The sequence below is a fragment of the Falco peregrinus genome, chromosome 2 (genome assembly GCF_023634155.1).
Source record: "Falco peregrinus isolate bFalPer1 chromosome 2, bFalPer1.pri, whole genome shotgun sequence".
NCBI classification, from domain to species: Eukaryota; Metazoa; Chordata; class Aves; order Falconiformes; family Falconidae; genus Falco; species Falco peregrinus.
The window spans coordinates 32,149,942-32,162,733 of NC_073722.1; the positions used below are offsets into that span (position 1 = coordinate 32,149,942).

General features: G+C 36.2%; 1 protein-coding gene across 4 annotated transcripts in view; it reads right to left on the reverse strand.

The window, feature by feature from the left end:
• PI4K2B (phosphatidylinositol 4-kinase type 2 beta) overlaps positions 1–12,792 on the reverse strand; it is a 25,127-nt gene continuing 12,335 nt past the window's right edge. For 3 of the 4 annotated variants that reach the window (XM_055798126.1, XM_055798125.1, XM_055798127.1), the window contains exons 3-10: positions 12,533–12,733; positions 11,904–12,035; positions 10,372–10,525; positions 8,725–8,792; positions 8,121–8,220; positions 5,296–5,429; positions 4,177–4,236; positions 1–1,595 (exon numbers count right to left, since the gene is read on the reverse strand). In XM_055798126.1, the coding sequence (XP_055654101.1) occupies positions 1,422–1,595; positions 4,177–4,236; positions 5,296–5,429; positions 8,121–8,220; positions 8,725–8,792; positions 10,372–10,525; positions 11,904–12,035; positions 12,533–12,733 (1,023 nt within the window). In that variant the 3' untranslated portion in view covers positions 1–1,421. The remainder of the gene's footprint in view (positions 1,596–4,176; positions 4,237–5,295; positions 5,430–8,120; positions 8,221–8,724; positions 8,793–10,371; positions 10,526–11,903; positions 12,036–12,532; positions 12,734–12,792) is intronic. The other variant, XM_055798128.1, reaches the window with a different exon arrangement.

Below are 12,792 nucleotides of genomic sequence, written 5' to 3' on the forward strand. Positions count from 1 at the left end.
TCCGGTACATAAACACTATCTTTAATTTTTTAATAAACCGTTTGGATAAACAATCATGGGAAGCTTATAAAGGCGATCATGTCAGTCTTATTTCATACCATACAGTGAGCTTTACATTTAAGGCTTAAACGTTTCAGTTAGTCATGTAAATTGCTGGCATGCTACATTAATATTTACATCTACTCAAAAATAAGTAAAATACAAGCATTTTATTATTTGAGTTCAGCAGTATTGCTTAGAATTACAAAATAGAGTAGTGTCTGAAATACTGAAGGTTCCAGAAAAGCAGCAATTTTCCTCCCATTCCCCCTCCTAACTGTCCAGAAAATTACTAAAATAAGAATATTTGCCATGTTACATAAGCCACAGATCGAGAAACATGACCATCAAGTCTTCAACTCCGTAACTTAAACAAACGCTAATGGCAAGGTGGGCACGGCCTTGCCCAGGGCACAACAGCAGCTCTGTGCTCCATGTATTACGGCCCTATCGTGGCTGTTCTGGTCCAAAAAAACACAGCTGTGTTTACACAGAAATTTAGAAGGCAGACTGGCTCTGTGATGAACACGTTAGCATTTCTGTCATTAACGGTGCAGAATCACTTCGGTGACTACCGATGAACACATTATTACAACAAATGGCAAAACAAACCTGTAACAACATGGTGCAATTCTTTCATTGTGATGGCTCTATCAAGAAATATCACAACTTTCCATACGTGTGCTTAAATTCACAAGTTCTAAAAGCTACAGGTGAAATTTCAACCTCTGAAACGTACACTCAGTTTATTGTGTCACAGTAGGAACTGTGTGTACTTGTGTTGAATTTTGCTATAATTCAACTAAACTGTTTTTGGTCCCCACGTGCAAAAAACCTACTTAGAGCATTTTTTTCCCCTTCTCCATTTCTATCACTGGTTTGTCAAAGACAAACTGTTTTGTTTTTTTTAGTGCATTTTTCAAGTAGCTTAAAATACAAGAAAAATTCCAAGGAAAAGCATTTTTACAATCAAAGATAACATTCTGCACTTTGTTTTTTTAATGACCGTATCAAAAGAAATTGATAGGGTATAGGTTTTCACATTTATATTAAACAAAAAGAATTCCTGTTGTATTCAAAAGTAGTTTCTCAGCATATGCAAACCATGTATCTTCCCTTATTCAGAATACATTAATTTAGCCTATAAAAATACAGTATGGACAAGTTCTTGTTCCCTGACATAAGAATTCACAATTTTGACACAAAAATTGTAAACCTTTATTACATTCAAAATACATTTCTTAAGTCTTTAGAATTTAAGTTCTGAGGTGTTGGCAGTCAGAGCTCTTGGCATACAGCAGAAGTACATTATTGCAGAGCCTTTACACAGAAGTAGCTTTCTAAAGTTAAGAAAAACTTACTCTTCCCATGTATTTTTGATGCTACCAGGAGGAAAAGAAAGGCTTCCTGCTATGAAAGGTCTGTGTGAATGCATTACTCAGATGAACAACTCGGCCCTGACTTCCAGTGCTACTTCGCTCCACAATCACACGTGGCATCTGAACAAGCTGAATGGGACTTTTTTCATCCTTTAACGCCTGAGTAAGGTTTAGTATCTAAAAGAGTAAGAGCAGGTAAGGTGAGGGCACACAAGTAAATCCATGGCTAACCAGCTTACAAATTTAGATGCCCGTCTTAAACCAATTCTGTAGAGGACTGTGCTATCAAATGCTTTTTAAATAGATCTACTGCAAGTAGAAGTATTTTTATTTATTTGGTTAAATTATGACATCCTACTGCTCTCTGACTACCCTTCTTTTCTTGAATATTTCATGCAACCCTCTCCAAATTTTTGGAAAATGTTACAGACAAAAAAAATAATCTAACGCCATTTTAAATTTAGCACATCTCTTAAGAGCATTGCACCTTTAATGAAGGAAACCTGCAGGAAAGCAATCAACATGTATTTAACATAGGATCTGCCAGAAGTTTAGCTACAAATTATTTTCGTATCAGAAGATACGAAGCCGTATTATTAACCCAAACCAAACCCAGTGCTAAGATCCAAATTTAACCCTCAGCTCCCAGGATTCTGTTATCTTCTTTCTAAAACTTCAGTGCTGATGAACTGCCCTCATAACTTACCCCACGTTCAATGTTACCCTGCTGAAAACTGAGGCAAGTACTCAATTCAGTTCTGGTGACACACTTGCATTATCCTTAATATTAAGCCTTTTTCTCCCCTGCACAATGCCCCTTTCTTCCTTGTGTGACTTAATGATCCCCTGCTCATTCTGCACTTTCATGACTGAAGAACCCTGACAGGTAGTCTTTTGCATGGTTTACTGTAATTTGGCTCTTGCAGCAACTGCATTTGACATTTACATTTTCTAAGTTCTAAGGCAATCCTTCACACATCTGTGTTACCTGGTTGTTTAGTCTCCATATTCTTGACAGAATCGTTTATCTTTGGTTTGAAACCCTTCCCAATATTTTTTTCCCCCCACTGCACAAAATTATGGTTCTAAGTACTTTTGGACCCCAGATTTAAAGATCTTGCCCCTTACCTGCAAGACATATTTCTCTTCAGACTCCTTATGTTCACCAACTAGATTCTTCATTTTCTAATTCTTAGAGTTTTCATTTTAAAGGATTTATAGATGTTTTGGCTATACTGCAAATTCATCTTAACTGAATAAATCCATTATTATGTGATCTAGATATCCAACTCTTCTTTAATAACCTTGTAACATACTTTGCTTTTACACCAAAAGCAAGTCCAAAATCAGTGCTAAAAGGCATCATTTGCTGATTTCCAGTCATGTCCGAGAATCAATCATTATCTGTATTTCTTCCCCAAGTCCACACCTAAAAACCTTAGTCTTCCACAGCTAAACACATCCTTGTATAGCTAGAGTTTTTTTAAAAAAACCCAACTAAACAAAAAACCCCAAAACCAAAACCCTCAAAGGTTTGAAATCCACCTCAAGGAAAAAGGTGTGAAGAAAGGGACCAGATGCAGCCTTTATAGTAGGAAATTAATTTAGACAACCTTAGCAAGACTTCTCTCAATTATATAGATCTGGGTTATTTCCTTAATCTTTTTGTTAAATAACAGATTCCCTATAGTCAAATGTCTCATCACAGAAAAGCTACTTAACACAGTGTAAAATGGATGAATACTTCAAAAGTGACCTTCCAGTGACTGCACAAACTTCTCAGGAAAGTTCTTTCTAAAATAACTCCTATAATCCAATGTAATAACTAAGGTCTGCTGGCTTTTAGCCACCACACGTAACTAATGTTAACTAGGATTATATTTGAGTAAGCAGAGCTGCAGTCTTGTGCGACATACTTCTTGATACAGGAAACTACAGAGAAAAGGTTGGATTAAGCCACTCTACAAATTGTGAATGTCTAGCTTTAAACTATCCATGTTGAATTTATGAACACAGAGGAGTCACATGCAATAAATTCAGGGCAAATGGGACTATTAATTTATCTAGTCCAATTCCCTTACATTTTCACAAATCACTATTTTATGCCTTCAATGAACTACACAATTTGTTCTTAGCTAAAGCTTGTTTCCAGTATATCACACCAGTCTTAAATTTTAAAACATCAAGAAGATGGAGAAACCCTTCTCCCTCGTTTCAGTGTTAGAAAAGACCCAACACAACTTTCATCAAATTTCTAATCCGAAAATGACTGGATTCGTTCCAAGTATGGTTCTGACATTTGCTAGGATGAAGAAATGTTATTACCTAATACTGCTTTCTTGTGAGAGGCATTTCAATAACCAAGTTAACCCTCCAAAATAAAGTCTCATTTATTTTAATAACAAAATCACCAACCAAGTTTTCTATCCAAGTTTATGATCCTTCTCCAGTGTTTCACTTTTAAAATACTTTCTAAAAATATATAGGTATTAAGTCCTCCCCATCCCCCACAGAAACATTAAAACCCAATTACATTAAGAAAATCTATACAAGTGAAAAAAATTATCAATTTACACTTTCTGCTGTCCCATCTATATCCAAATAAGAACAAACTCTAGAAAGAAATTTGGTCTTCTCAGATGACAATACATTCAAGTGTCTCAATGCAATAGCAGTCAGGTTTTGTAGCTCTAAGAAAACAGCTGAGAAGTGATGACAAATTAAATACATAAATAAAAATATAAAAAAGCAGTCTTACCTGCCCCCTCATAACAGACATTTGGTTTTCAAAAGTAGCCTTATCAAATCCTTTATCAGTCTTTATTGGAGAAAATGAACAGTTGTTATAGAAAATGACCCATTTATTTTTAGCTACATATTTAGCATGCAAATTCATCAATTTCATAATATGCATAGTCATATTTAGCAACACAGTTTTTGAAAGCTTCAAATACTCATAGTATGACACCAAAAAAAAAATATCTATTTATTGCAGCACTTTTACATATGTAAAAATGAAGGATGTTCCACATCATAAAAGTGAAATACGTCAGTGGATACCACTTCAGGACACTAGTAGGTAGGCTTAATACCATCACATGATGTTACACTGCTCTGTCTTTCAGTTTTACTCTGGCTAAAGAACACTTCCTCCTTCAGATTTATTAAATACTTAACTTCACAGGGTTTAACAGACAACCAAGGGTCACTCTGAATACAACCGAGTCAAAGATGCAAATATGGCAGATGTGTTTCAGGATCTAGTTTTGACATTACAGCTGCATTTTCATTAAAAGTTTAAAATTTCTATTTCTTTCCATCCTGATGATTTGGATTATTTCACTTGAACATCTGACAATTATTTATGGAATGTTTTGGAGAAGGACACTTCTTTATGTGTCAATACAGTAAATTTGACTTACTTTAAATACGGTCAAGATTTCAGAATCAGCTTCACACAACGTAGGTATGTAGAATTAAGTTTATGAAAGGTATGCAGGTACTTTAAGTTACATTAAATACATGATTTCCTCAGGTTACTACCATTTATTTTACATGTATACATACCACAGGTATGCTAAATGGACTTTTAACATAGATTTGTGCTACAGAATTTAACTAGCTTTAATTGATAGTAATCAGCTCATCTTAAAACATGATTACCTTCTATATATGTTTCACATAATCAATTAGCCACATTAGTGACACAGCTTCCTCTTAACTATATAAACCCTTTCTACCACACCAGTGCTAAAACTAAAATAGTGCAGTATTATGACACCCAAGTTAAATTCATAAAAAGAAAAACCATCTAACTGTTCTATTAGAGGTATTAGCTATTTTGGTAACGCTCAATTCAAAGAAGCACTTGATTCACCTTAAATAGTTCATAAAGATCTTCACAAAGATCCTGTACGAAGTTCATATCAGAAATGCGAGGAAGAACTAGGTCTCTGGTCTCCTGAGAGAAAGGAACTTTTGCTTGAGGAAGCCAAGCCCAGTGAAAGGGATCTAAAGCAGAAAAACAGTACACTTAAAATTACCAACAGGCAAAAAAGAAATTCGCAGGTGCTTACCACTGATCAGTACTCCACTGCCTACTAGGAGTTCTCAGTAACACCATTTTTAACAACATTGTCACCTGGTATACCTCTTGGCTACAGTTACAAAAGCAGCTTTACAGCTACTAACCTTTTTTCCAAACATTGAAAATATATTAAGTAATAAATATCTAGTTGAAGCAATAAGTAAAAAAGGTATGTAAATTAAACACTGTAAGCAACAGTAGAAGCCTTCTAGTTTTGTAATGCAGTTTCCTTTGGAGTAAATTAATGGCTGCAATCAAATAGAAATTTTTCAAACGTTTGACTCATACTGAAGTGTTAACAAAAAAGTACCATTACTTTTTAATAAATTTTTTAGTTTAATAAAATGCCTTATTCTAAGCGTGTTGAGAAAAACATTTTGGATTTTTCATACAATTGCTATCAAACAGTTTTTTCAAGAAATATGGTAGGAGTCATTAGTATTACTAGATGTAAAACAAGAGACCAAACAGTATCAGTTGCAGGAACTGAGGAACGTCACTAGTAGCAGGCCACCCACTGAGCTTCCTAACACTGCTCACAATTAGAGTCTGACAGTCCAGCCAGTTTTCCACCCACCTCACAGTCTGTTTGCCAAGTTCATATGTCACATTTCACTACAAGTACACTGTGAGAAACCACACAGAAGGCCTCACCAGAGTCAAGGAAAGTCAGTATTCACTGCTCTCCCCTCATCTACTGAGCCAGTCATCATTAAAAGCTGTCTAGTCGGTCAAGCAGTTTGTCCTTGGTAAATCCATGCTGGCTTCCCCATCATGTTCTTGTTCTTCATGTGCTTGAACATGGCTTCCAGGGGGATTGATTCCACGATCTGCACAGGGACTAAGGTTAGGCTTACCTTGTACCCTGTATCTTGCCCTTCTTTAAGATGGACGCAATACTGTTTTTCTAGTCATCAGCCATCTCCCACATTACTGCAGTCTTTCAAGTGATGAGAAAACTGCCTCACACCGACAACACCCAGCTCCCATCGTGTTTCCAATGCACTCCGCATTCCATCTACACCTATGAACTTCTGTATGTCCATTTCCTTTCTTCTGCTTTGGGTAATGATTCATTCCCAGAGGCCCTGCTTATGAGCTCTGAGACCCAAGAGCCTGAGAGCAAGTTTTACAGGTGAAAACTGAGGCAAAGTCAGCATTGAATAACTTGTTCTTTCTTATGCCTTGTGCCTTTATCTCTTTGCTGCACTTTTCTTCAGTTCCACTCTCACTTCTAATTTACTCAGCCCCTTCTTGTTGCCCTTTATACCCTCTGCTAGCTTTACTCCAGCTATGCCTTGACTTTCCAGACTCCATTCTTGCACTTTTGGACAGTCTGTTTTTCCAGGGGAGTCCATCTTGTTTTGCTTGGTTTTAATGTACTCAATTTCTGTGTTCCAGTTCACTCAGGAGTTCCCTGTTCATCTCCATGCTACACCAGCCCCCTGCCTTTTGGATAGGCTGTTCTCTGGCTTTGAGGAGGTTATCCTTGATGACCCATCAGCTCTGTTCATCAAGAAAACTTGCTCTATCCATTAAGAGCCTGCCATTTTCAACATTACGCTACAAGTTTTACCTTTACAGAATTGTCACACGCTTGCCCAGTGGAATTCTAGGTTTATTACTGTTGATGCTGAAGTCAAAGATGTTATAAAATAAGCAATATTGCCATGTCTCTAGAACAGCTGCAGAAGTGACTGTAGCCAAGAGATATGTAGGACAGTAACTGTTGACTATCAAGATATGCAGAGCTCTGGGTGGAGTAATTAACTAGCCTTTTAACAGCAAAACTAGCCCACACTTAACTGCCATAATCACTTGATTGGCTAACAGCCCACAGAAATAATTGTAAACCCTGTTGGGCACTTCCATCTAAACCAGAGGTCCTCAAACTAAGTCCCACGGGCCGGATACGGCCCCCCAGGGTCCTCAATCCAGCCCCTGGTACTTACAGACCCTCCCACCCCACCCCCCACCAGGGGCTGGGGGGGGAAACCAAGCAGCCACAGTTAACTGCCTGCCACTGCATCCGCGCGCCAGCCCCCTGGTTAAAAAGTTTGAGGACCCCTGCTCTAAACTATAAGTAGTCAGAGATGTGGTCAGAAGCACTCTAGCTTTAACTTCTACAAAGTAAGCTAAAGCTGAGAACAAGTAAAAATAACAAATAGCTCATCTACTTGTTCACCTACAACAGTACCCTTTGTTTTGAAATAGAAATTTGGCCATTAAGAGAGACAACTCACATATCCTTGCACTCAGATGTTTTTCAAGAAAACACACAAGAAGCGCCATGTGAATTTTTTCCAGTTCCACCATCAGTCAGTTTAAATACAGCAGTATGCTTATGAATATCCATGTATTAATACTGCTTAAAAGGTATATGGGTAAAAAAATATGAAAGAGGACTAAGTCACATATGCCATGGCAAAACTGGAATTTGTTGCTAACTTTCTGAAGAAAAGTATATTATTTAAAATAACCAAACAACAAAACCCAAACATATGACTACACTGATGATTTCTTAGTTTCTTAATACTTAACAACCCAAATAAAGAAAATACTTATTTGGAAGTTCCTCCTCCAAAAGGAAGATGACTGAAGAATGTGATACTTACATGCCCTCCACTCATCAGGATGCTTAAAAGGAAATGCTAAACCATTGTCAATTGCAGCTATTTTAATAGTAGATTCTTTAGTTACAGTCCACTGGTTATCCTATGGAAGGAATATTTAAAAGTTAAGTGATACTTATGTGCTTAACAAAAATAGCGAAATACATTAACAAATACTGAATAATATACTTTTTAGCTTCACTGCTTGAAGTCAGCTCAATACAAAGGAGTATACAGATAAACCCCAGCAGATATAATTCTTACTCTGCCACCATTAAAAAGGAGCCCTTCTCCCAAATACAGAACAAGCACATCATACAAATAGCTGAAGAAGCATGCTTGAGCAACAGTGGGCAGTTTTACTATTATTATAGCCCAAGCTGGTAAAGAAAAAAAATACAGAACAATACAAATAAATTCTAGCACTGTTTTATCCTGACTAGCCTAATCCAAATAGTTTTTCCATTCATTTCACCTGGAATAATTTTCAGTTATCATATTCCTTGAGACCATGCACCAGGGTTAAAGCCGGGCACTTAACCCCCTCCAAGACCAAACTATAAAACTAAAAAAATGTAAAGAATATGTCTCAGTACAGTTTTCTTACCTTATCTGATAGATCAAGTCCATCATCTTGTTTTTCATACCTGACTAACCAGTTATCGTTACCTCTGTCTTTAAACAGGAAAATGCATATCACAATATGTCATTTATAAAAAAAAAAATCATCTAAAGTGATATACAACAACTAATATTGTAAATTGAGAATTTACCAAAAGACATCAGGCAAAACTGTTCACAAAGGTTCTTCCATCACAATACATGCATTTTAGCTTTACTGAAATGTATGAGGCAACTGATTTACTGAAAAGACTAAAAATTTACCAGGCATTCTTTTATGTATTCCTGCTTTAGTTTCCCCAACTGGCTGAATATACAGCAAAACAAACAAGAAAGTTAAGAGAAAAAATTTTCATCCATTTCATGCAAAAAGATTGGCCATAGTGTACACTTTTCATGGGGAAAAGGATACCAGCAGCAGCAACCACAGTGACTTCATTTTTAAGCTTGTTCTAATGCTGATGGGGAAAGGGAAAGGCCCACCAAAATTATAGATACTGTGATGTTTGACTGCATGGAGAAAAACTCTTCAAAGATTAAGAGGGAAAAGAAGCCTAAGAGCCTTTCAGAAGCTGAAAATGTCCGCACTGTTCAGGCAAAATTCAGGCTTCGATAAGGTCTTTCATAAGGTCTTTCACATAGAAGATGATTGCATGGATCTGTAAATCCTTCTGTCATCTGCTCCCTTATGTTGAGTTAAACATCCATCATAAGATTTTCATGTTCTGTCATGTTTAGATATATTAGATGAAGGTCAAATCATCCATGTAATAAGGTTTTGTATTTTGAGTATATTCCTTACAATTTTAAGAATGTCATAGGACGCAGTAATCGTTTGGAAACACCAGGATCTATCTGATAAAGTGACAGACCACAGTAGCAGCTAGAAAGCATTACGTTCCTATGAAATGTTTTTCTTTAGTTTACTTCTAAAAAGCCATGGGTTAGAGTGACTTATTTTCAGCTGGATTCCTTTCTAATAAGTGAATTTAAGGAAAATGCACTAGAGCTGGTATGTCTGAAGAAGAGTAGACACCCACTTTGACAAAGCAGCAAAGAAAGTATTTTAAATATAAAACTGCCCTTAGATTCTTGAGGAAATAAATCACCTACATAATCAACAGAAGAATCCCAGCTTCTGAGTGAAAGAATCAAGAATGCAGAAGAACTGAGACACATCACAGTTGTATTTCAGTGCCTAGTCAAAATGAATATGAACTATTTTGGTGTTACTGTGCTGTTATTGCCTCCAGCTTAGCATAAAAGGAATGATAGTCATCGCTTTTCTTATGGCTCCTGAAACTCCACCAGGCCTTATCTAAATCAGGGGAAACAGACAGTTAATAGCCTACTGACAGAATTAAAGCATAATGAAAGATTTGTTCTTGAATTCCTACATTGCTTAAAAAGACCAAGTAACAGCCAAAAAGTGTTGTTTGGATTCTATCATACTGCATTATTTAATGTTGAATCCAGAGTAAACGTTTAAGTTTAAAATGCAACATTCTGGCCTTAAATTGTGAGAAAAGCATCTGAAATGCATTAGAAGCCTTCAGCAACAGCTTTCAGCCAGCACTGCTTACCATTTCTGCCTCACAAAAATAGATAGATACCAAGAGACACTAACAAATACCTGTATTTCTGATGACAAAATCCAAGATAACCAATCTTTCAAACTGTGACTGAAATTCTTTCCTTGTGTTCTCAGGTAAAGGATCAGTTTCAAACTTCCTGAGCCAGTAGTCAGCTTCCTTATATCCTTCAACAAACAGCTGGAAGGAGCCAACCTAAAACATAAAGAAACTGCGTTTGGAAAATGCACTTGGATAGGTCACATAACTAATCTTAACATTAACAGAAAAACTGATTATATACCTTCAAAGTTCAGAACACGAAGTATGACATTAAAAAAAAAAAAGATTACTAAGTAGTTTCTCTGCCATTCCTAAAAATCTAAAAAAAATTAATACTCATATCATAAGGGGCTTTTCTGTTGGGTTTTTTTGCTTTGTTTTGTTACGGGGTTTTTTTAGTATTTGTTTAAGCACCCACCCAGTTCACCAGGAATAAAATGTAGCCAGAGAGCTCAACATATATGAACACTCCGTATTAGAAGCAGTATTTGAAACAAAGAGAAAGAAACATCTTTTCTCTTTTTCATTGGAAACACTTGGTTCAATAGCTAACAGGAAACTCAACAAAAAATTACAGAGGAAAAAATCTTCCTCTCTGAAAAGCTTGTATGTTTCACTGATGAGAACAGCAGCATTAACCACTTTTTCAAGACCAACACTTCCTGCATGAAAATGGCTTAAACATTTCCCAAGAGTCCAGGGAAGAAAACTACAGATAGCATAGACTGTATACATATGGGCAACAGGAGAGGTGCACAAGATTAAAATTCAAAGTAGCACTTATATTTGAGAAGTAAAATGCAGATAGATGCACACGTGCAGAGACATGGATAAACACACAGCATGTGAAATAACGATGCTGATACAAGCTTGCATAACGTATGTCACATGGATCAAAATTCCTGGGAACTGACACAAGTGGGTTACCCAAGCTGTTTAGGAACAGAATACTGTGGCAATATTTTGGGGATACAATAAAGCTCATTAGGCAACAAAGATGTAAGGTATTAGTCAGTAGAATAGTGCATGCAAGATTAAAGGAAGGTATGATGAATAGGTAACAGCATACCTAAAAGAATAAAAACCAATAGAAGGGGAAAAAATAATAAAGATTGGGGGGAAGGAAGGGGGCGGGAGACATTTTAAAAAAATGAAAGAACGAGATATATTGCAGGGGAGAACCAAACAATGTGAAAACATGACACTGAAACGTAGTGTACTACACAGTCAAGAAGAAAAAAAACCAGTGAGAGATGCACAGCATTTTAACATGTTACTCCTCCAGCAGAAAGCTGAACTCCAAACTGAAATGAGAGGTGGCAAGATTATTAAAGTAGTTAAAATGAAGGTATGGACAGAGTGGATAGATTTTGCACAGAAACAGTCATATTTATTAAACTTCAGTCACTCATAGATAGGTAATCTCAGCAGTAGAAGAAAAATCCTGTTGAAAACTATGATTATTTTTTTTTTACTCCAAAGTTTTGTGTAAGAATCAGGAAACACACAAATTGCTTATTTTTCATCTTACCTTAGGAGGTAGTCCAATTCGATTAAATTTTTTAGCAACTTTTGGCACTTTCTCTAAAGCATATTTTTTTCCTCTTGACTTAGCACGATCTATTGCACTGTAATTAAAGGTCTCACTGACAAGCCAGACAACCTTAAAATAAGAAAGTTAAAAACTCAGCTCAGAATTCCTCATTATTTCAATTATAAAGTTACAGTAAATTTCATGCGCAGTTGTCAAAAAAAGCAAAAAGGAAACATCAGGTACTTCTATCAGACAAATTTTATATGAAAAGGGGAATAGCTGCTCTTTTACGTATCTCAAAAGAAAAAGGAAATCTTTATATGCTGCTTTTTGCAATTTTTGCATCTCACCAAAACATAAGGCACAAACATGTCAGAAAATGCTAGGAAGTGAAGTGGTTCCAAAGAAGAGATTCAATTCAGATCTCATACTACTCCTTTAAAACAAAAATAACCGTCACTACTTCTACACCAAATTACCGTGTCTTTGGACCTGAAATAGTTCACAAATGACTTGAGAATAACTCATGATATACAAGGATGTCTCTACAACTACAGTCCAGAGACTGAAAAATCCATCACTATACATTTTTTTGCACTAAATAATTCCTGTATTTAAACTTTTACCTTAGTTTTAGGTACAACTCCAAGCCCCAGCTTGTCATCCACAAGATAGGCACCAGCTTCAGAGAGGTATCCCTGATTTGGAACGAGGCAGCCTCTGCCAAAGCAGCAAGGACAACAAACTTTGTGAAAATATTTGGTCCATTTTGGATTTAGATGTCCATAAGGCTCTTCAGATTTTGGTTTGAACACTCCAATAATTTTCTAGGATAAATAATACAAAATTGAAGTATGAATACTTTGAGTTGAAATTATTTTGTAAA